This window comes from Rhinolophus ferrumequinum, chromosome 20 (genome assembly GCF_004115265.2).
Source record: "Rhinolophus ferrumequinum isolate MPI-CBG mRhiFer1 chromosome 20, mRhiFer1_v1.p, whole genome shotgun sequence".
Classification (NCBI taxonomy): domain Eukaryota; kingdom Metazoa; phylum Chordata; class Mammalia; order Chiroptera; family Rhinolophidae; genus Rhinolophus; species Rhinolophus ferrumequinum.
This window is the reverse complement of record NC_046303.1, coordinates 12,280,727-12,305,224: the sequence shown is the minus strand read 5'-3', so window position 1 is coordinate 12,305,224 and position 24,498 is coordinate 12,280,727. Positions and strand designations below refer to the sequence as shown.

Below are 24,498 nucleotides of genomic sequence, written 5' to 3'. Positions count from 1 at the left end.
ATTACCCAGCACTAAAAAGAAATGCACTAGCAAGCCTGGAAAAGACTTAAGGAGGAATCTTAAATGTAAATAACTAAATGAAAGAAGCCAATTTGAAAAAGCTACATATTCTATGACTCTAACTATATGACATCCTGGAAAAGGCAAAACTATGGCCAGGGGTTGGGGAAAGGGAGAGATGAATAGGCAAAGCACAAGGGAGTTTTAGGGCAGTGAAACTACTCTGTCTGATGCTGTAGTGGTGGATACGTGTCATACATTTGTCCAAACCCACAGGATGTATAACACCAAGAGTGAGCCCTAATGTAAACGATGAACTGTAGTGGCTAAGAAGATGTCAGTATTAGCTCATCAATCATAAGAAATGCACTTATGCGTGAAGTTCATGATAAGGGAACCTGGGAGGCGGGGGTGAGGGTGGTGAGGGATTATATATAGGAACTCTCTGTACTTTCTGTTCCTTTTTCTGTAAATCTAAAACTGCTCTGAAAAATAAAGTCTATTAATTTGAAAGAAGAAAATAAAAGAAAGGAAGAGTGAGCAGGGTGCCAGTTGGGAAGAGTTCTAAATGGCACGGATACAAATCAGCCTGGACTCTCATCCTATGAACACAACCCAACATTTTTAAACAAGGTAGTGACAGAGCTGTGTTCTGGGGAAAATAAAATTCTGGTGACTCTGCAGGGATAAGAATACAAAAGAAAGAGACTGGGGCACCAATAAGCAGATTATGGAAGGGAGATGGGGGTGGGTGGGAGGAGATAGGGGCAGTGGGAGGAGATGGGGACAAAGGACAGAAAGCAACAGGACTCAGTGACAGCTGTCCCCATTCGTCTAGGGATGAGTGGGAAAACAAGAGTCAATGTTTCCCTCTGGTTTCTAGATTAAACTATGCGGCACATAAGGGTCCTGTTAGAGGAAAGGGAGCAAATGAGATGGCAAAAACGAATTGGGTTCTGACCTGTGAGGCTATTTTACCTGCAGAATGTGGATGTGGAAATGTACAGAGGCAGCTCAAAACACAGACATGCAATTCAGAAAAGAGGTCAGGGCTGCCTGAGAGACTCATTCTGGTATGTATCAAACTACTAATTTATGCAAGGGGACATAATTCAACCCCTACTGTTTTTAAGTAATAATATGGCATGGATTAACTAGTGAAAAGAATCTAGTCTATTTCCTAAAATGACTATAACCATGAGACGAAAAGATTAAGTTATTTTGCCCAAAAGAAAACACATTTTTTCCTAAAATATTTATTTCAAATATATTTATTTATACAGTAGTCCCCCCTTATCCGTGGAGGATATATGTTCCAAGACCCCCTGTGGATGCCTGAAACCACGGATAGTAGCAACCTCTATCCATACTGTTTTTCCCTATATGTGCATACATACCTATAATAAAGTTTAATTTATAAATTAGGCACAGTAAGAAATTAACAACAATAACTAATAATAAAATAAAAACAATTATAACAATATACCATAATAAAAGTTATGTGAATATGGTCCCTTTCAAAACATCTTATTGTACTGCACTCACACTTCTTTTTGTGATGATGTGACATGATAAAATGCCTTCCTGAGTCAAGACCTTCCACCTTTTCACTTAAAGGAAGCACTTTCCGGCTTCTCCTTGGCATACGTGAATTGCCAGCATCACTACTCCTGCACTTGGGGGCCGTGAGTAAGTAAAACAGGGGTTACTTGAACACAAGCACTGCCTCACTGCAACAGTGGATCTGATCACCGAGATGGCTGAGTGACTGAAAGGACTACTAAGTGACTGACAAGATGGTTAACAAAACTTAATACCTATTCCTTAGGGTTTCTTATTTAATTATTCGAAATAGTAATCGATGTATACTTTTGAACATGATAAAGTTATACATATATCTCAGTCCCAAGCCAGCATCTTACTTAATGTGGTAGCAGAGGCTGCCCCACTTAGGTCAGGCCCAAAGGCAAAGAGAGCTACAATTTCCATCCACTGCTATTAACACCGAATCCAAGCTATAAGCCAATCAGACAATAAAATAATTAGAGGTGTAAGATCGATCAAACGATCTCTATTTGTAGATATTATAACAATATACCTGGAAAACCCAAAAGAATCAATGATAAGAGCTCACGCAACCCATAAAAAATTTTTAGAATTTTAGAATATTGTGTATAAAAATAGCACAATATAAAATTAACAGAAAATAGCCATCATGAAAGTTTGACAACACACTCTGGGAATATGGAGAAAGAGGTCTTGTTAATACATTGCTGGAGGGAATGCAAAATGACACACCACCTACGAAGGAAATTTGATAACATCCAGCAAAATTGCATACTTATTTACTCTGTGACCAGCAATCCCATGTCTAGGCCCCTGCTATCCCAGAGAAATGCTGACACAAACTGTTTTATTAAGCACCCAAAATAGAAATTGATGAACAACTTTGTAACATAATAAAAATATGTAAACCAAACCCAGACATTGTGACAGACACAAGACCAGGCTCTTGTTCACCTCAGCACTGTTTGTAATAGCAAAAGACTGGAAAACAACCCAAACATCCAGTAACAGGGGACGGATGAAACTCCGATACTTGTACATCCACAGAATGGAGCGCTGTGGACCTATAACTGAGGAATGAAGAAGACCTCTGTTTGCCATATGGAGTGATCTTCAAGATAGGATTTTAGCTGAAAAACGCAAAGTGGAGAAAAGGGTATATGGCATGATACCATTCATGGAAGAAAGGAGAAGAAATACTCACAGGCGTGTGTGTGTGTGTGTGAGTGTGTGTGTGTGTGTGTGTGTGTGTGTGTGTGTAGTTTATCACATATGTATGTAATTTTTTTAATGGAAGGATAAACCAAAAATCTTCCCAAACATGGTTATCTATAGGAGAAAAAGGCAATGGAGTAAACGAGACAAAACTAGAAACTAAATTTCTAAGAATCTACAGGCATCCCTTGTGTTATTGAGCTTCACTTTATTGCACTTCACAAAGGTTGTGGGGTTTTGTTGTTTTTTTTTCAATTAGAGTTAACATATAATATTATAGTCCTTTCAGGCGTACAACACAGTGATTAGACATTTATATAATTTACAAAGTGATGACCCCCGATCAGTCTAGTACCCAACCGATGTTGCGTTTTTCACAAATTGAAGGCAAGACCCTCCACCAGCAAAAAGATTATGGCTCGCTGTATTATAACACCTGCTTGATTGCGGTGGCCTGGAACCGAACCTGCAATATCTCCAAAGGTATGCCTGTACCTTGTTTTGTAGATTTGACTTGGAATCCTGTAAATATTTTACTTACTTATAAAATAAGGGCCATAGCAACAAACATAGAATTCTCCATATGACCCTGTTTTTAAGGCTTTGAGCAAAACCTGAAGAAAAAGGGAATCATCAGAGCCCACCTGCAAGTTCTGACTAGTGAGCAGACTTCGGTGAAAGACTTAAGGCGTGCTGGGCAAAGAAAGCAGAGAAAGATAATGGCTGCTAATGGGGAGACTCGAATGCATCACTTACCTGCACCTTGCTCTGGGGTTCATGATCGGCAGCCGGGAAATACACAACCTCCTGCACTTCGTCCCTGGGCCGAGCAGAATTTTTTCCAAACACGACCAGACCGTCCTTGGCACGGGGCGGAAAGGCCACCAAACAGCAACTCGGAGGCGCCACAGCCATCCTGAAAAGGGAGAGATTGCCAGAGACGAGATGGAAGCAGGCCTAACGGGGAACATTCCAACAGCGCATTCTTCAAACATATTTCACCAGCGAAAATAGTTTTAGTACTAAACTGTGTGCGGCGAGCTCATTAAGAGATCCCAGCTGGCACATGAAGGTGGGGCGCCTGGAGTAGAATTACAGAGCCCACCCCCACCCCCCAGACCAGATATTGTTTGGTATTCTGTGGGATTAAAAGAGCTCAGATTTGCAACAAACTGCAGTGGCAGCCAAAAGAGCAGTGACGTCGGAGATAGGAAAGGAGGTGGTTTTTCCAGGCAGAAAACACACACACTGCAATCTGTCACAGTCATAGAAAAATAAATAAATAGACCTGTAACGGTGCCCTAGAGAAATGCCTCAGAGATGCATGGCTGCCACGTAATAGATTTGGGGGTGGTGATGGAAATGGGTCTAGATTTAAATTGAAAGATACTCCCTTTGTTTAAATATATCTTTTATTCTACCTCAGTGACATCACACCCAAGCATCTTTTGGTTTCCCTCACACCCTTCAGCTGCTCCTGGGTTGGCTTGTTCTCTTCTACTTGGCCACTGAACATCCTTCCTGCTTGATCTTTTATTCCTCATTTAGTGCTCTTTTCTCTTTGGGAAAACTCTTCCACACCCAGAGCTTCCCTTATTACTTATGTGCCAGTGACCTACACCTTTAATTCCAGCTTAGTCCTCTCCTGGAGCTCCCCGCCCCTAGACCCAGCTGCGTACTGGATGTCCAAAACTGATTTCATCACCTTCTTCCCCAAACTGGATCCCTTTCCAAGGTTCCTTATCCCAGTGGCCAGCTCCACCATCCATCTCACTGGAGCATCCAGAACTCAGGAACCATCCTTACCATCTGTTTTTCCATTACCTAACAACATATTACCAAGTCCTGTAGCTTCGATCTCCCAAATCTCTATGGAAACTATCCATTGTCTCCATCTCCACCACCACCGCTTTTCACCAAACACCATCATCTCCAGGCTGCGTCACTGCCGTCGCCTCCTAAGGGGTTACTCCATAACTGCTATTATTCCCCCTCCAAAACATTTGCCACATGGCAGCCAAAGTGATCTTTTCAAAAGGATGTTTTTTTTCCATGTCATTCCTGCTTAAAATCCTTTACGGGTTTCCCACAGCTCTTAGAATAAAGACTAACGTCTGATTAAGCGGGTGTATCACCCCAGCCTCATCTCCTGCCACGGGTCCCTCCACTCTCAGCTCCAGCACATAGGCCTTTTCCCAGTTCCATCCAATACTCCCAGGGCCTTTGCACAGTCCGAGCTCTCTTTCTTGAACACTTCTTTCCCTGCTCCGTACAGCAAAACCAGCTGCCTTGTTAACTTCTGCTCCTTCACAGACCAGCTCAAATGCCACTCTAATTTATGTCACTGTACTGTACGAACGATCAAATCTGAAATATCTGTGAAATTATTTTATTACCACCAATCAATACTTAGTCTTTCCCCCCCAAAGTCTAAGCAATATGAAAGCAGGGACTGTGTATCTTTCGTACACCACTGTAAACCCGGCTCTGCACAACGTCTTCTGCAGGGTAAATTTTCAATAAATACTGAACAAGTGTTCAATTCTCACTTAACCCCCTCACCAAACTGAAGCTGACTCTCTACAACTCTTTCTCACCACCACATCCTGTACCTGGCTAGAATGCCCCTCTTTTGGTCTTTGTGCATATCTGTCAAGATCTGATGCAAAATCCCTTTGTTTCAGAAAACCTTGTGTAAAGAACTATGTCATTTTCTTAGCATCCATAAGCACTAACGCATTCAGTTTGTTCTAGGGTAATGTACATTTGTTGTTTATAAATGTGCTGCTTCCACTCTTTCAAATAAAGCTTCCTGAGGGCAGGACCCATGCCACCCAATTATAGTTGCTCTTTCTTCAACCTCTACTCAACAAACATTATCATATTTGTGCCACCAGTTACCCAATTTAAATACATCTTATTTTTACAAATCCAAAATATAAGTGAGAAGTAAAGCAATGTTCTCAGCGAAATGACTAGGATTCAAAACTCAGCCCCACCACCTACTAGCTGTGTGACCTTGAGCAAGTCACTTCACCTCTCTGAGCCTCGGTATTCTCTTCTGCCAATGTTTTGCCCCAGCCCACAGGTTTATCATGAGTATCAAACGAAATGATGCTTGAGAACATATTTTGCAAACTGAGGAGGTTACATGAGTATAAGATATCTTATTTGGGTTTCGACTGTTCAAATAGAGCAGCAGCTCAAATTTTCTGCTGAGCAAGCCCATCAGAACCAATTCACCTCACTCATAACTGGAGCAGTTAGCAAACTGCAGAGTGGGCAACATTGTATGTTTAGAAACGTCTTTGTGAGGGACCATCTTGCTATGTCTACATCCAGGCTACTTCAAGTTAGTTTGTACTTGCACAGCCTGGGCTGTCAGAGTTTTTCATTGCATTGCTCACGGCCCATAACTCAGAAAATAATTCCCTCCTAGCTCAGAAAAATATCCCTTCTCCCCTTTGTGAGAAAGAAAAGGCAGGAAGATAAAGAGACTCCAGTTCTTTCTCCCCTTAACCTTTTTCATTTTCACAAAAACTGCATTATCTTCAGCCTTCAGGGATACAGAGAGATAAACAAAGGCTGTGTGTATATAAGAGAAACCTAGAATAATTATAAGATAAAATGCCTTTATAGAGGGTTCCTAGAATTTGGGGTGGGAAGAAAGGCTAGCTCAGCCAAATAAAATATAACAGACCCAGAAGAAGATAAGATGGAGAAAGGATGACTTTACCTTTGTCTGTATGTCTCTTATATGTAATATGCCTTCCTTTACTCCCCTATTGAGCCATTTTGACAGTACTGGTGTCTCATCTCTGAGCAGAATCTTACTTTATTTGGTCTTTAAAAATACGTAATAGAAATCCACAGGTGTTATGTTAACGAGGTGTATCTCTGGAAAAGAAATAAAACCCACAGGTTTTTGACACGCACCTATTCTTCAGGCAGGACATCTGCTTGGTCAGGAAGTCATCTGGGTCACTTGATAAAGATGTAGGCAACAGAAGCCCAGGGTCATATGAGGCCAGGGAGGCTGGCTTTTCCAGTAAATTTTGTGAATGATTGGGAAGGCCAGAGGGCGCAGAATTTTTATGCCTTTTTTTTTTTTTTTAATGCAAACTCTATCACAACCAGCAACAAACTAGTCAAGGTTAATTATCCATGTATTTTTCCTGGATCACCATTCTACACACTGAAGCTCCAAAAGAACTTTCTAGAATGATGAAAATGTTCTATCTTCATTGTCCGATATGGTAGCCAATGGACTCAGGGGGCTGTTGAAGTGCAGTTCGTGTGACTGAGGAATTGACTTTTTAATTTTATTTCAAACTTTCATTAGTTTAAATGTAAGTAGCCACACGTGGGTAGTAAGAATCCTACTGGACAGAGCAGCGTTACAACTTCCCAGTAAACCCAGACATGAAGATTTTCACATTGTACTTTCCAATGATCCCAGAAATACTTATCTGTGAAGTCCTCCACAGATTCAAATGACAAAATGTGCTGTCATCCATAGAAATTGAATTAGCAAAGAGAAGGCAGCAAACTTCTATACGACTGAAGAAAACAAACATTAGGAAGCAGCTACTGAACTCACCAGGCTGACTGAGTTTAAGCAAGCTCAAGGTGATCAGAGCGCTGGACGCCAAGCCCACTTCCCCTGGTGCAAATCTCACATTCCTAACTCGGAATACGCCATGGAAGTGGCCCTCACTGCTACCCGGAAATCCCTGTGTACTTCTCAGGTCAGTTCCTCTCTTTATCTCCTAAATAAACTTTTGGTACCTTCACTTCTTTCAACCTCCAACCATCTCCTCCAAGCAGGTATCTCACCGCCTACACCCAGGACAGATGGCAGGGGAGGAAGACTCCTTCAGAGAAGAGATGCAGGTTTGAAGGCCCTGTGGCTGGAGACAGGGAAAGGAGCCAAAAAATGAAAAAGCCAGCGCGGCTGAGGCCAGAGAGAGTGGGGGAAGAGGCTGGAGAGGCAGGTAGACAGGCCGGTCCACACTGGGCCTTGAAGGCCACGGCAAGGATTTTAGTGTCCATCCCACAATAAACGCTAAAGCCGGGTTTTAGGTCGGAAGTGGAGCCACAGCATATAGATAACTTTTTAAAGAAGTTGGCTGTGATAGTCAGGAGACAGTTCCTTAGCTGGAGATAAAGGGATAGACGAGGAATTCCCTTTCTATGTTCCTAACCTAAGGAAATGGTCAGGAATATGGGCAAGATTTATGCACAGTCGTCTTTATCACAGGTGAAGCACTGACTAAAATTTAATTGTCCCACATCAGAGAAATGGCTAAAAATGTATGCTACATCTATTTGGTGGAATACTATAAAATCATTAAAAATGTGTTTGTGAAGAGTTTGTAATTGCATGGGAGAAATAGTTTGGGGAGAGGGTCCAAAGTAAATGATCTTACTTACGTAAAAATGTACATATAAAAAGACTAGAAGGAAATATGCCCCAAATTGTAACCGTGGTAGCCACATTCAGTGGTCGACCACTGAATTCTTTCTGGGGTTTTCTTTTTTCATCTTTTCCTTTAATTTCCAATTTTCCTATAAAGATTTATGCTTATACAATCACAAAACTGATTTAAAAAAAATAAATCCAGGGGACATTACCAATTTGGGAATTTTATTTTAAAGGAAAAAAAGGAAAAAAAATTTACTCTTCTTCTATGTCCTGACATATCTAAAATTTTAAAACTGGCAAATTCTTGTTTGAGTAATATTTAAGATGAAATTTTTTATTCAGTGTTATTATAGTTATTCTATGATACTTTCTTTTACTTTTTTTGTTGTTTTATAGACTGCCCAATTCAGTTATTCAAGGAGTACATACATTTTCATTACTATTATTCACACAAATAGTGGACAGGACTCCCACAGCTGTCTCCTTTATAGGAAAAGAAAAACTGGCCCAGCAGGCAGTCAGTTCTCTGCTGAGCCTCAGATAAAATCCTTCTGAAAGTGACTGAAAGAAACTTCACTTTGTTCTTATTATTTATCGAAATACCGGTTAACATACCAGATATTCAAACTAGAAAAAAGTTTTATATATATATATACATCTATATATTGCATTTTGAAACTTTTATTTACATGCATTTTGAAATTTTTATTTACAGGATTTTTATGAACTGTTAAATTATTCATGCATATCACAAAAAACACTTTAAGATTTTTCTCCTTTCCCCTTTACACAGCATTATGAGATGTCATATTTTCCTCCATAAATAAAAATAACCTAAAATTCAATTAACTCCCAATCACATATGCTAATGCAGAGACGTATTGCATAAAATGTTTTCACCATTTATCTTTGGCTTTGAGAAACAGAGTCTAACCATTTGGTAAAGAATTTCCCATGATAACTACACTCTGTGTTAACCAGCATTAAAATCAGTGAACAGAGCTTACCCAGAAAAAAAGCCACCACGGTTCTTTTCACTTGTTTGTTTTGAGGAGTAATTCTGAAGCCATTTGCTGAGCCATGGGGATCCAGAGGTGCAATGTTACATGGCAGGCCTGAAAAGGCACCTAGGTGAACTAAACTGTTTTCCAAACTACATGGTGTGGCCTTTTCATGGGTTATCAAATCAACTAAGTGGATAAGATTTCAATTTAGCAGGTAAAATCAGCACTTTTTTTAAGAGAAGCATTTTTTTAGAAAAGAATACAGTATATGCATCTCACACAGTGTAGGTACAAGAAACTTTAAGTTCAGGTATTCACACATAAGTGTGTGTATGTACTGGGTTGAAACACAACATTTCTCTCTGACTGTGGGTCTCAAGCAAAAATCTTTAAAAGCAACAGGCTTAAAGGGTAGGTCTACTGAATAAGGCTTCTTTGTACTAAATACCCATTAGGATTCTTGCCAGGTTAGCAATAAACTAACAGTTCCAATGAATGAAACACTCCAATTTAACTCCCATAGACGGTTGAACTGACAGGCATTCCCGAAGATGTACTTGTTCAGAATATTTCTCTGTACTTTATGCTAAGTGGAATGAGCCAGTCACCAAAACGCAAATACTGTCTAATTTCACTTACATGAGGTTCCTAGAGTAATAGAACTCATAGAGACAGAAAGTAGAATGGTGGTTGCCAGGGGCTGGGCTGGAGCAAGATTGGGGAATAGGGTGATGCTGAATGGGTATAGAATTTCAGTTTTACAAGATGAAACGTCCTGGAGATTGGTTCACAACAATATGAATATACTTAACACAACAAAAGTGCACACTTAAAAATGGTTAAGATGGTAAATTTTATGTTATATGTATTTTTCCACAATTTTAAAGAAATTGTTGTAATTAAATAGACACATGTGGCTAGAGACTCCAGCGCTAGACTGTGCAGCTTTAGATATTGTGCCATCAGCCATGGTAAAGCATACTGATGCTCGATGTCTAACCATCTTTATCCTTCTTATCAAACTCCTCTCAGAATTCGTGACTGCCTCTCAGGAACGAGTTGTTAAAACTCCACATTCCCTGGACTTCACAGCACAGGAGCTGCATCTACCAACGTGCATCCTCTGACTAATCAAAGGAGGCTGGGTGCAGGCTTGGGGGGCTGGAGCGCTGTACCCCTGTAACTAGGAGACTGCTTACAGAATGTCTAGACCAGGAGGAAGGAAGCTGCCTGGGAGAAAAGGTCTTTGTCCTCAAGTTCAGTGAGCAGTTACTGAAGGGCGTGAATGCTCTGAGCCAAAGTAGGGGTTTTCTTCCCCTGCCTGCCAAACCGCCCAGCGCTTTTATCTCCATGAAGCTATGGGGTGTCCCTCATCAGTCACCTCATCCAGTAATAAGAAAGCCTTCAATTGCCTGAGACAGAGAAATGACTGTCTTTAGAAGCTATAGGCTTCTTAACTGTCTTGCAAATAACTGTGACAAAGTGTCTTCACTTGTGCAAATGTCCAGCCAGGCTTCCTGACTCTCCAAACTCCCAGCTTTACTGCGCAGACTGTGGAAGTTTAAATCCGATGTCTGTGGACTACAACTTCCAGAAGAGCAAAGAAGACATTATTTTATTATAGTATTTTACTTATTGATAAATATTCTTTAAACTATTGATATTCCTGCCAAACTGAAAATAGAACAAATGATACTTATACATTGATTTTTCTCTCATTTATCTACTATTGAAATAGTAATGAATAAATAAGTGTGTGGGGAAGGAATTACCTAACTAAAAATTGGGATGTAAACACCCACTGATGGAAGTCACATAAATTAGCTCAGACTCATCAAGCTCTGCCTGAAAGAAAGATTCTACTAAGTGTTTCATGGAAGGCTCAAGATAGTAGAGCGTAAAGCTTTGGCAATCCATATGTATGTGAATTCCAGCTTCTAATATTCAATGCCTTGAGTTAGGAACTATCTAACAGAAGAAAGACCGACACTGAGTAAGTAAGCAAGCTTTGGAGTCAACCTGGGTTTGAATCTCAGCCCCATGTCACCTTTCTATAAATAGAAATAATGACAGGGTTGTGGTGACGTTTAAAGGAGCTGAAACTTACAAATACTTATGAAGTGCTCAGAATACCATCTGGGACACAGGAAAGGCTCAATCATCACAAGGACAAGAGAAGGTACCTGATGAAGGCTGCCCCTTTGTCCAGGTCTGATCTGCTCAGACTTCAGAAATTTGGCTTTTTTCTTTCAATGTCTAAATGTGCTTTCACCTTTTGAAGATATTCTTCATTGTCACTTGATGTCTTCTAAGAGCTGCTTAATATTCCCTTTCTGCAATTTCAAGGGCAACACCTACCTCTGGCAGTTAACTCCTGCGGTCTTCAGTGCCAACTGTCAGCTGACATACTCCCGAGGAGCATGGGATGGAACAGGGGTGGCAGGCTGCACATTTGTTTGGTTTGGCCTGGCACGTTGGCATGTTGGCACGTTTTTTTAAATCTGAATATAGCAAATCGCATTGTATAATCTAGAGATTTTTCCATAGAAATACAAATACTTGGCTTCTCTTGAAAACTCCAAAGATCTGGCAACACTGGGTCTACATTCTTGCATGACAACAAGACTGGAGTGGGGTAGAGTCTCCTGTCCACAGTCCTTTCCACTCCCTGACACCATGGCCAGAGACAGCGCCACTTATCATCACCCTGGGGCTACTGATTCTTTTCTTTTTTCAATGTCAGGTCGATTGTAGCTATTCACAATGCCTACTTGGCCCCGTGTGTACAGGGGCGAGAGAATGACACACTTTAGAGACAAACAGATCCTTGTTTATATCCTGATCCACCCATTAGCTGTGAGAAACAGGCAGGTTATGAACTCTCTCTGAGCCAGAGTTTCTGCATGTGAAAATGGGACCAAGCCCCAGTCACAACATAGCACTCGTCTTTACAAGAAAGCATATGAAAAGCACCGAGTCCTGTGGCTGTATACAGTGGGCACTCAATAAATGTTCACTTTCCTCCCTCCTACTACTCACTGGTGATGGGGTTTGCCAGTTTTGCACCAATCCCTACTATGCTCCTTCACCCTCCTACCAGTGGTTTGCACCTAACTCATCAGACACACTCATGTTCCAAAGTGTAACTAAAATGTGCTTAAAGAATCAAATGTAACTAAAATGTGCTTAAAGAATCAAACAGGGGGCTGACCGGTGGCTCAGTTGGTTAGAGCATGAGCTCTGGGCAACATAGTTGCCAGTTCGATTCCCACATGGGCCAGAGTGCTCCACCCTCCGCAACTAGAATGAAGATAATGAGCTGCCACTGAGCTCCCCGGGCGGCCGGATGGCTCAGTTGGAGCGCATCCTCTCAAACACAAGGTTGCCAATTCCACTCCCGCAAGGGATGGTGGGCTGTGCCCCCTGCAAGTAAGATTGAACAACAGGCAACTGGACTTTGAGCTGAATTGCGCTCTCCACAACTAAGATTGAAAGGACAACAACTTGACTTGGAGCTGATGGGTCCTGGGAAAAACACACTGTTCCCCAATAAAGTCCTACAAATACAAAAAAAAAAAAAAAAAAAAAGGAATCAAACTGGAATGATGGAAACTCTAACTCTAATGATCAGTTTATGGAGAATACAAATGTCACCATGGGGATGCACTTAGCAAAATCCAGACTAAGAGACACTTCCAGGATAAATCTGATTTCTTCAACAACTACATCAAAAACGGCATGGAAAAAAAAAAGATTAAAAGACAAAGTTACTTAAGAGATATATATCAGCCAATTGCAATGAATGGAACTTATTTAGATTCTGATTTATTTTTTAACACGTGTACAAAAATTTCATAAGAAATTGGAGAAATGTGAACATTGATCGGCTACTTGATATTAAGGAATTAGTATTAATTTCTTAGCTACAACTATGTTGTGGTTATGTTTGAAAAAAGTAAAAGCCGTTTTAGAGATGCATGCTGAAATATTCCCATGGGAGATGATAGAATGAAAGAAATCCAGGAGAATCCCGGGAGCCCAGATGAGACAGGATTGGCGATGTAATGCAAATGGCTGGAGCTGGGTGCTGAGTACACAGTAGTTTGCTGTACTGTTCTTTCTATTTTTGTGTATGCTTGAAACTTCCTATAATAAATAACTTTTAAAAAATAAAGCACAGGAAGAGATCTTTAAAATTCTTGAAAGGATAGAAATAGCACTGGACTTATCTAATACAAGGCATGTTTTCTTGGAGTTTCTACACATAACTTCTTTGGGTCTCAGATACCTCTTTGAAGAAGGATGCTGGGGCAGGCGGGATAGGGAGAGATTTTACTTTGGCTGGTATGTTAATGCCGTGGGGAAGAAATAGCCGTGGTTCCCTCTACCTTGCCTAATCTCCTTTCCTCAAGTTTTAAAACACATCCTAGAGCCTGACCTATCCTTAGCAGGGGAATGCAAGACTCTTTCTGAACACCACCGTGCAAATTCTTCTTACTATTGGCGAACTCAGCACCAGGGCTGATTTAGAACTTTTTGAAAGATAGGGCAATTCTCTACCATTTTGGCACTTTGGTCACTGTGTAGCATAATCAGGGGTTCATAACATTCCGTCATTTCCTATTTCCTCATCTTATTCTAGATAGTGGCTTGCTTCCTAAGAAAACTGTCTAGGATACTTGCCATTTTTTAGGTTTAATTTCAAGCTAGATTGTTACAGTGAAGTAAAATCCTAATTCTAATGCAAACACAAACAAACGAAGAAAAAAAAAACCCTTTCTCTGCTCATCAGACTGTGAGCCCCGTGAGGGCAAGGCCTCCTGTGTAAATCCTTATTTCTCTGGCACCTCGCACACAGACTGGCACAGAATAAGACCTCAATAAGTGTTAAGCAAATGAAGGTAAAGGGGAGTATCTATATTTCATCTTCAATGAGAGACTAAGAGCAGGAAAATACGATTTTTCACAAGGTACTCCCATGTTGTTCAATCCATAGTATTCCCATCTGACCACACATCAAAATGGTCTGGGAAGTTTGTTAAAATGGCAGATTCCTAGACCACCTTCCATCCTTGGAGATTCTGATTCAGTCAGAGCTGAAATCACAGGATGGATATTTTTAACAAATACAGCCAGTTCCAACTGCTGTGTAATATTCACCAGTGTAAGTTGTTTAACCTCTGCTTCTCAAAAGTATTATTCATTTGTTTTCCTACCTGGCTCTTTTTTTAACTGTGGCAACTCTGAACACACAGACAAGAAAAGAGTACATACAATAAACCCCCTTACAGCATTCACCAGCCTCAAGGGCCATCAACACTCGGCCATCTTGCATTTCAAGTTTATTTTTAAGGAAACGATTTCTTTTTCATTGAATGTTGCTAGATTCGGCAATTGCATTGGCATCAATACCCTCTGCCTTCAAGATGAAGGTGGGTGAAATCCACCCCTGGTTGACTTGAGAGTGCAGGATTTTCTTTACTCTCGTATGACAAATAGGGGTGTAGGAGGCTGTGTTCTCTTCAGTGTCTAGCTTTATAACTGGGAAATTAGCCTACATGATAACCAGGAAGAGTTGGATTACTAATTCTTATTTAAATGTTTTGCTTTTTCCCTACTTTAAAGAAATAATCTCATCCAACTCTTTAACAATGTTCCTTTTAAAAAAACTAAAGTGTTCTTTAACATAGACATAAGGTAAATCCTTTGGTGACTATCATGAATCTTCTGTCTTCCATGAATGGAAAGAAAGAATTTGAACCAGAAAAAAAGGAGAGTTAAAAAATTACGTCAGGTAGCTGAATATTTCTAAATCAGTAAGATTGCTAAGAAATAACCTACGGATACTTTTTTCTTAATGATAGAAATGATCACAAACTGATTTGCTATTTTGTTCCAAAAATACTGCAATTCGGGTGATTAGCAAGAGGAAATGAAAAAGTGCCTATTTAAAAATTGCAAAACCAAAATTCCAGGTAATTAACCTTACTCAGCTTTACCATAACCTCTGATGATTTAATAGACCATTGTTGATGCATCCCTCTCTCCAAAAATATAGCTACTGAGATTATAAGAATAAAAAGAAAATTATGATATGTAATAGGCTGTCTACACATACCACGGAAAGTTGGGAAACATATAAATACATGGGAATAAGCTGGTGAGGTGAAAACAGATGACACAAATTATATATGGTATCGCGCACATTATATATATTATCTAGAGAGAGGATGCAAAAAGATCATGAGGAATTGCAACAAAATTTTAAGAGCAATAGTATCTCTGGGTTGTAGAATCACAGACAATTTCTTGACTTCTATATATACAGGCATTTTCAGATTTCCCACATGAAAATATAGAATTTGTAATAAAAATATTTTAAGAAAAAGAAAAGGAAGAGTTGCAATCAAAATAATCTATTATCCCAATTCACTGTATCTACTAAATGTGGCCTTGCAATAAGGTAGAGACTTGGGGGTTGGTTCGGGGGTTGAGGAGCACCCCACAGTTCAGCCATGGCAAATGAACTCATTTTATATATAAATCTCATTTGTCTCATATATATATATCTGGCTTATATTCAAGGTGTGTATATTCAATGTTGGGACACACATGGATTCAAGGACCACCTGCAAAACTCCACCATATCCAGTGATCTGTCCGCTGCTCTGGTGCATTTAAAATAATATACCATTTGAAAGAAAACTCAGGCTACATCTCTCTTGCAAGGACTCTTTTAGGGATTCTAAAGTGAGGAGAACTATTCAACTATGTAAACAACTATTCACCTATACACACAGCTTTATAAAGCTATTCAAATATATGTACAACTATATATATAACCATCCAACTATATACACAGCTATATACAAATATGCAACCACATATACAGTTATATATAACTATTCAAATAGAGACAGAGAGATGTAACTATAAAAAAAATAAAATGAGGGAAGGAGAGAGATGAGTTGAATGGCATCCATGTCTCATGGATGCAACCATTTTTTTAATGCAGGAAACAGCTCAAGCAGTGTTCTTTTCTCCACTCAAGCTAACCAAATTAGGAAAATATAGTCAGATCAAGTACGTTGTAAGGAAGCCATTTTCCAATACATGGCAGGTTGGAAGACAGTTTTCCATTTTTCACAGCAGTATCAAGAAAGGAAGAAAATGACTCGGTGTCACAATGATATACTCGTACATTAGACCTGTGCAGTCAGGATAATCTAAGAGCTTACATTATGGCTTTTTAAGGGTCGGATAGACCCAGATTCTGGGTGCAGTTCCTCCATTTACTAAGGTCTTCATCTATAAAATGTGGTCATGCTGTCTACCATGCATAGTTATCGGGATTAAATTAGATGATATATGCTGAGTGTCTGAAAAAGAGAAACATTAAAAAAAGGGGTTGTTCCTTTAACTTGTTCTTAAAGATCAGGATTCCGAGGATATAATGATAATGGGGATAAAGGAAGAAAAATGTGTGAAATAGGCAGGTACGTGCTCAGCTGCCCAAAGCATTCTCTGTGGGAAAGATCTGGGAGCTAATGAGCAGACTGCACCCAGCGTCCTTTCATTTCCTTCTTTTCTCATTTTTAACATTGCTGCTACGGTATTGTGTCCACTAATTTGGCAAGCTTGCTCTGAATTATGACCTCCCTATTCCCACCATCTGTTTTCCTCTCCTGTCTAAATAATGCACTATTTTGCCCTTTTCCCATTAAAGGGATTTGATATGTACCTGTTAGCTCTGTAAACTTGGATGTTAAAAAATCTTCCAATTCTTAAAATGGTGGTTTACACTCTGTCCCTGTAAAAAATTCGCTCAACATTCATTTCTATAGAAGAAATCAAGTAATAAGATTTAAATCTGGCTAGTAATCAAAGGGTTACTTTATAGCTACTAGCAAAATGAACTTAAAAACTACTCTGTAAATGTCCATTGATGTTAGAGCCATTTGCTGTGTTTTACCATTAGGAAATGTATCCCATTTTGTTATCAAAAGGAACCTTTATACATATGTATGATTATATGTATATGAATATATTTCTGTGTGTATATACACTTGTGTAAATATATGTATATACTATAGAGAGATTGATAGATAGCTAGAAAGGGAGGAACCTAGAGGGATTACAATCTGAGAGTTGAGAGTGGGAGTAAGGGTGGGATGTAGAGATAGAAACTTTAAATTTTACTTTGTCTAGTTATGTCATTTTAAATTTCTTTATAGCAAGTTCACATTATTGGACTTTTAATTATTTTAAAAATCGGATTGGTGTTTAAGAAGGACATTTTAAGACATTTCATTTAATTCATCCAGGTCACTAGGGCACTGCAAAGTGCATTTTAAAAATACACTAAGGTTTTACTTTGAGAGAAGCAAAAAAATATTCAGAAGAGCCTTTGATCACTACATAATTTTAATTAAGATTTTTAAGAAGTCAGGTGAATTACCAACATGTATTTTGAGCTCCTAACCACCTACAAGCACTTTGTTCAACCAAGAGGAAACGGAGCTAAAAAGATGTTTTCAAGGTCTTTATCACGTAGAATAAGAGGTGCTCACGTACACAACCCAGAGAGGAGGCCAGTAACCCAAACTAAAACGATCAAAAATGCTTATGGGAGCTTTCAAGGATGTCTAGCTCACCTTAGCGGGGTACATTAAGCATTCGGAGATTTCAATTAAATGTTTAACCATTAAGAACAGAAGAAGAAGGGAACATTAACCATCTCAAACTTCTCTCTCCTTCAGGTGAGACTGGATCTTGGAGGCCCCCAGCTCCCTCCCCTGCACCCAGACTGGGTGACCTGATATTCCATCCAGTTTAGTTCACAGCCATCCATCCCAACTGGGGTGATGCTGCTGCAATCCCCCAAGGGAGGGGTGACAGGTGGATGCGACTGACACCTGCATCACTTCTTGCTTTCTGGGATCTCAGGTAGTGTACCTGTCACAAAGGGAATGGGCGGATGTAGTTTTAGCCCATTCTTTCCACTGACAAGAGCTCTGTAGCCGTCCCTAAGAGTTACTAAGAAGACTGTTCCATATAAGGTCCAGATTAAGGTACATATGAGAGTGAGGGTGGACACATACAATGAGGGAAAAGGATATGCCTACCACCTGGTACAGGGTAGGTACAAGGTGTCAACGGACTTACCTCAGAGATAAGTGAGCCCAGGTCCTACCAATCCCAGTAACTCTTTCCTACATTTCTTGATTGTTCTATACCTTTGTTTCCCAAGTTGAACTTTTAAAAAAGTTTTGGCAAAATGTTTCTAGAGTCCCTCTAGGCCTGTGATTGGAATTATACTGGCTTGGTAGACTCGTTTAACAGAGATAACTAAAATAATGAAAATCATCAAATCTAACATTTTATGTTAGATATTAAGCATTCACTGTGTGCTTAATAACATCCTAAGCAACACATAAATATATAGTATATATAAATAATTTGTAAAGTAAGTTAATTCTCATCATGACCACATCACACAGGTATTATTATCCCCTCATTAAAGATGATAAAATGGAGGTTAAGAGTAGTTAAGTCTTGCCCAGGGTCATATCACAAGAAAGCAGTGGAGCAGGAATCCAGACTCCAGAAGGCTCTTAACTACGAGGCTGCCCTGACTCCACCTTCCCAACCAAGGGCAGGGCTTGTCTTGAGCTTTTTTCTAAGCCCATTTAGTTTTTTGGGTTTTTTTGTTTTTTTTTTTTTTACAGGTGTTCTGCCCATTTTTCAACAACTTTACTAGAGAGAAATGTCCAAATCCTCAATAAAGAAAACTGTAGGGCTTTATGGGGACATAAGAGAGAACATACGAAGGGCAGGGAGATATTCCTGTTCTTTGCTGGGAAGACCCAATGCTATACAGAGGTGTCAGTCTTCCCTAAATTAACCCATGAAGTCACTAAGCAGCAATCAATTTTGGATATAACCCGACAGAAATGATCCTGAAGGGCTGGCCTGGTGGCTCAGGCGGTTAGAACTCCATGCGCCTAACTCCGAAGGCTGCCGGTTCAATTCCCACATGGGCCAGTGGGCTCTCAACCACAAGGTTACCAGTTCAATTCCTCAATTCCCGCAAGGGATGGTGGGCAGCGCCCCCTGCAACTAAGATTGAACACGGCACCTTGAGCTGAGCTGCCTCCAGAATGGCTCTGTTGATTGGAGCACATCCTTTCAACCACAAGGTTGCCAGTTCGATTCCTGCAAGGGATGGTGGGCTGCGCCCCCTACAACTAACAATGGCAGCTGGACCTGGAGCTGAGCTGCGCCCTCCACAACTAAGACTAACTTGGGAAAAAGTCCTGGAAGTACACTCTGTTCCCCAATAAAGTTCTGTTCCCCTTCCCCAATAAAAATCTTAAAAAAAAAAAAAAAAAGAAGTTCATCTGGAAAGGATATATATGGGATTAGCCAAGAAGTTTCCGAAATAAAATCTAATGTGGAAGTTTGAAGCCCTACATGATATTGTAAGGGGTATTACAAAGTTTCAATAATTAAAACAGTTTGATACTGATGTAAGAATAGACAGAATAGGGGTGGCTGGTTGGCTAGAATGTGGTGCCAGTAACACCAAGATTGCCAGTTTGATCCCCACATGGGAACGAAATCTGTCCAGATCCCCATCTCATTCCTAATCCAAAAATAATTATTAGTCAAAAATTTTAATGTTTAGAGCATTTATATTGGTAGAACCGGAGGAAGGCTGGTATTTTCTTGTTGTTATCCTCATATGCACAAGTGTAGAAGTGAAAGCCATCTCGGTGTGTAGTGTTGTAATCAAGTAATGTAAATTCTAATAATTCCTTGTGTTCTTTAATGTGCCAGATCTCCTCCCACAGAAACCATGTAGCAAAGATGGTGGACAGCTCTTGCTCATCCACCTTAAAAAGAAGGAGACTGATGAGTGCCTTTATGAGTGACTTGCTCAAGGTCACAACTCTAATTAGAGGCAGAACGAGAGCAAGGACCAAGGTCCCCTGACTTGCATGAGATGCATCCATCTTATCTGGATGTGTTTGATGTGTCTGTGAAACCAGACCTATCAGAATGTGGCAGTTACCTTCCAACGTGTTGTGCAGTATCTGTACTGCCCTTTCATCACCTCGTTACTGTCCCACCACTGTAACCTGGCAACCCCGATGCCATCGACTCATGTTCCTGGATCACCACACACTCTGCTTTTCCTGTTCCACAAACAGGATCACACACCTCAACCAACCTCTGCTTTCTGTTAATGACTTAGACCCATACAGTCCGATAGAAATATAATGGAGGACAGATGCGAACCACATATGTAATTTTATGTTTTCTAGCAGCTACATCTACAAAAGTAAAGAGAAACTGGTGAAACTATTTTTAATAATATATTTTATTTAAACCCAATATATCCAGAATATTACTTCAATATATAATCAATGTAAAAATCATTGACCTATTTTACATTTTTTCATATAAGTTTTTGATCCCCGATGTGTATTTTACACTCAAAACACATCTCAATTCAGACCAGCCACATTCCAAGTGCTCAATAGCCACATGTGGTTAGTGGTTAGTGGCTACTGAACAGGACAGTTCCGACCTAGGCTGCCACACCAGTAAAGGGTCCCAAACTTTCATGTTGATTGATTATTTCTGGATAAAGGGATCATGAGTATTTAAAACAGATAACTTTGGCTCATCTATACTTTTTATTGATCTCCAATACAAATTGCATGTGTTTATGTATTTTAAAAACTTGTGATTTTTAAATATCTTTGGCATATCAGGGGAATTTAAATGAATGAATCTTCCCATTCATACCCTAATGCAATTTTTTTTTTAATGGCACATGTGACATCAGCATCTGTCTTCACTTCAACATATCTAGCATACTTGGCTCCTATCTTTTTCACCCTGGCAAATTATTCTCCCTGCTGTCTGCAACACCCCCACCCCCGGCCCCCACAACCTTCTCCTTCTGCAGATCACGGGGCCGAAGGTACAGAATGTCCAAAAGATGTATTTTCCATGTCCTCACCACCTGTGCACAAATACTAACCCAGGCACAATTTCTAGTGTTGTTTTAGTAGCTCTGGGGTCACGGGTATATGTATATGACTTGGCGAACTCAAATTCAAATTATAGAAAAGGCCTCTGTCTTCTGTGCTGCTTTGAAGTTATTTTAAAATGGGCTTATTATTTTCTTTTACTTAAAATTAGATACATTCAAAAACTATTATATGTCCAACATTGGTTTCTTTTAAAATGAAAATTGGCCTATGGGTTCTCCCCAAGCATCAGCAACTAATTTTAACCAGAAAATGCATGTCTCACCTCAAAGATTATGATTAAAGCAATGTTTTGGGTACTTAAAAACAGAAGCAGTTTAGTCACTAGAGAATGGGACCATGACGGACACACAGCTCAAGGAGTTAAATGGTCTTGAATTAGGAAGCTTTAAATACCTACAGATTTTTAAATTCATGCTACAGTTTGGTTTTGTGTTGCTCTGTTTGCCACCCTAAAAATGCCCTTCCCCCTGGGCTTTGAAAGGTAGCATGTGGCATCCTGAACGGGGGAGACGCAACACCTGCTTTTCAGTCCTCACTGCCGGTGGCCAACCAGCTATATGACCTTGGGTGTGGTCCATGCGCCCTGCTGGTTTGGGCCTCCCAGGCTGTAAAAAGGGGGGTTGACAACAGAGTGCTCTCTGGGGCGGCTTCCAGCGTCATCATTCCTGACCTTTGCGCTAATCTTCCTCTGTTCCATTAGCCCCAAACACTTATCTCCTCATGCATCTCCCCCTTCCTAAATGAGAAGATGGCCGGCAGTACAGCAGTGAGATGGGAAAGAAAGGCTGCTAAAAAGAAAAAAAAAATCCTAAAATGAGTCACCTTTCAAGAATTTACCATTGTCTGGTGCCTGGATGCTTGCTCATGGTGTTAGATCAGTTCTTGCAATGAAACTTATTCTGAGAACCTGGTGTTTGTCATGTGTCGTGTTCTTGGATGATGTTTACACTAGACGCCCATCTCTTTTAAGAGCCACTTGTAGGTACAAAACAACACTGAAGTTGTGCATCAAGCAGACATCAGCAGCCTCATAAATCCACTGTAGCGGAGTCGGGATACAATCAGTTCAGAATCACAGAGAGTTTTAATTAGGTCTTTGCACCAGCTTTTGATAAGTTAGAGAAAATAATTACAGCTCCCTAAACTTCCCACTTAACCTCCCCAGGATCCTACAGCACCCTAAAATCTAACCTGCTGCAAGAATCACTCCCTCCCCTCCGAGCTGGCTATAACAACACCCAGGAGAGCTTTCCCTCCCACAGATTCCCTCACTAAGGCCTGAGTCAGGGGGACGTTAGCTGTGATCTGTGCTGCTTCCGCCCGGCCTGATTTTTCATGCTGCCATTTTGAATTAACATAGGTTTTCTCTGCAACTGATGCATGATCTGGTCAGGCGTGGAACACAGTAGACAGACAGACAGACACACAGACACACACACACACACACACACACACACACACTCCACATGGAAGCTTGCCACAACCTAATCCAAGACACTTGCAAGCCAGAATTAAACAGCACATCCAGAAAGCCCCGTATTATTTAACAGAACCCTGACTCGGTCTTCAGTCACAGCAAATTACCAGCTTCCTTAGGTGTACTTGGGTTTGTTTAGCGGACATTTTTAACCCCTACATTTGAGTTCTCATCCATTCTCTTAAGTTCAAGCGTCCCTCCTGCTTTGCAGACCACACTCATCTCCGACCTCACGATGGATGTCGCCAAATAATCGGCGCGGGGACAGACAAGAGAACCGAGGGCTCAAAGGCAAACTGAAGTGGAGAATCGTCTCCGAGATGCACGAGTGCCTTTCACCAATAGGTGCCCCCAGCGCCACCGCATCAATCTGCCTGACATCCTGCATCCCGAAGATTCGCCAGGGTGTGGCTTGAGGGGAAGTTGTGTCAAGTCCTGCGGCCCGCGTGGACCAGAGCAACAGCCCGCGCATTAGCCCTTAGGGGGAGGGCAGTCCCCCCGACACGATTCCGGATCGCGGACCGGGTGGACGCGGGGCCAGAGCCGGGCCACGGACAGCGGCCCCGCGGGGCAACCATGTTCACGCTAGCCCACCAGCGCGGCAGGTGCGTTACCTGCCCCGAAAGGGCCAGGCCCGCTCCGCCACCGCGCAGCGCCCCAGTGAGCCCCGAAACCCGGGAGCGGCCCAAAGGGTAGCGAGGTGAGGGGTGCACAGGCAGACACCCCACCGGGGCAGCAACTTAGGTATCAGGAATGGGAAACAGGGAAAGCAGCCGGGGGGATTACGAGAGTAAAAGGAAATGGGGGGGAAAGAGGAGGTTGAGGAGTGGAGAGCGGGACAGATTCAGACCAGGCTGCAGGGTCCGCGCCCTGGGGTGGGGCGTCCCTCTCCTGCGTCCCCGCAGCCCACAAGCCCGAGTCACCCCAGCTCCGGGGCAAGGCCCCCACCTCCCCCACAAACTCCCCCAGAGACCCCAGCCGGCCCCAGCCCGCACCCGCCGGGATTGGGCCCCGGGTAGTACCTACTACCCGTGGGTTCAGAGGGACAGCGGGAGGCGACCAGGAACCGGGGACCGCGATGGCGAAGTGGAGTGAAACCTGCGGGGAGAAGAGGCTGCAAGAAGCCCTGCGCTCCCAGTGGTGCCTGCCGAGGTTCACCCGCGGGGCGGCGGGCAGCGGGCTCCGGGCTGGGCTCTGCGGTGCTGATGCGGAGGCCGCCGAGGGCGCGGGTGCTGCCGCCGCGGGGGTTACTGCGGCGCCATCGGGGGCTGCAGCTGCAGTGTCGGAGGCGGCGGCCGGGCGCTCCCCCCTCCTCTGACTCCCGGCGCTGCGCCCGCAGCCCCCCTGGCTCACAGCTGGCCCGCCTCACGTGACCGCGGGCCCACCCCCGCCTCCTCCCACCCGGGGCCGCAGCGCCGCGCTCCGCCTGGCGGGGGAGGGCGTCTGGCAGCCGGAGGAACGGCCGAGAGGGCGGGTCTAGCGGCAGAAAGGGGCTCTGCTCGATTTTTATTTCTTAATCACCACCCGGGTCGCAACTGTCTTTAAAGGGAAAGCCCGGGCTTTAAAGAGTTAGGACCTGCTGCCTCTGGGCGGCTCTCCCAGGCTCTGCCGTTTGGTTGCTACGCGCGCGTCTTGGTGCCTAAGCAAGATATCCCCACGGAGAAACGTGTCCGGTACTTGTTGACTCACAAGTCCAAGCCGATACCCTGGTTTTAAAGGTGCCATCCTGTGCGTTATTGATATGCC

The 24,498-nt window shown here is 41.9% G+C and overlaps 1 protein-coding gene across 2 annotated transcripts in view; it reads right to left on the bottom strand.

The window, feature by feature from the left end:
• Window positions 1-23,936, bottom strand: part of SCRN1 (secernin 1) — a 57,433-nt gene extending 33,497 nt beyond the window's left edge. The window contains exons 1-2 of one of the 2 annotated variants that reach the window (XM_033088291.1): window positions 23,851-23,936; window positions 3,538-3,697 (exon numbers count right to left, since the gene is read on the bottom strand). In XM_033088291.1, coding sequence (XP_032944182.1) covers window positions 3,538-3,696 — 159 coding nt within the window. In that variant the 5' untranslated portion in view covers window position 3,697; window positions 23,851-23,936. Of the gene's footprint in view, window positions 1-3,537; window positions 3,698-23,774 lie in introns of both variants that reach the window. The other variant, XM_033088290.1, reaches the window with a different exon arrangement.
• Window positions 23,937-24,498: the final 562 nt, after the last annotated feature.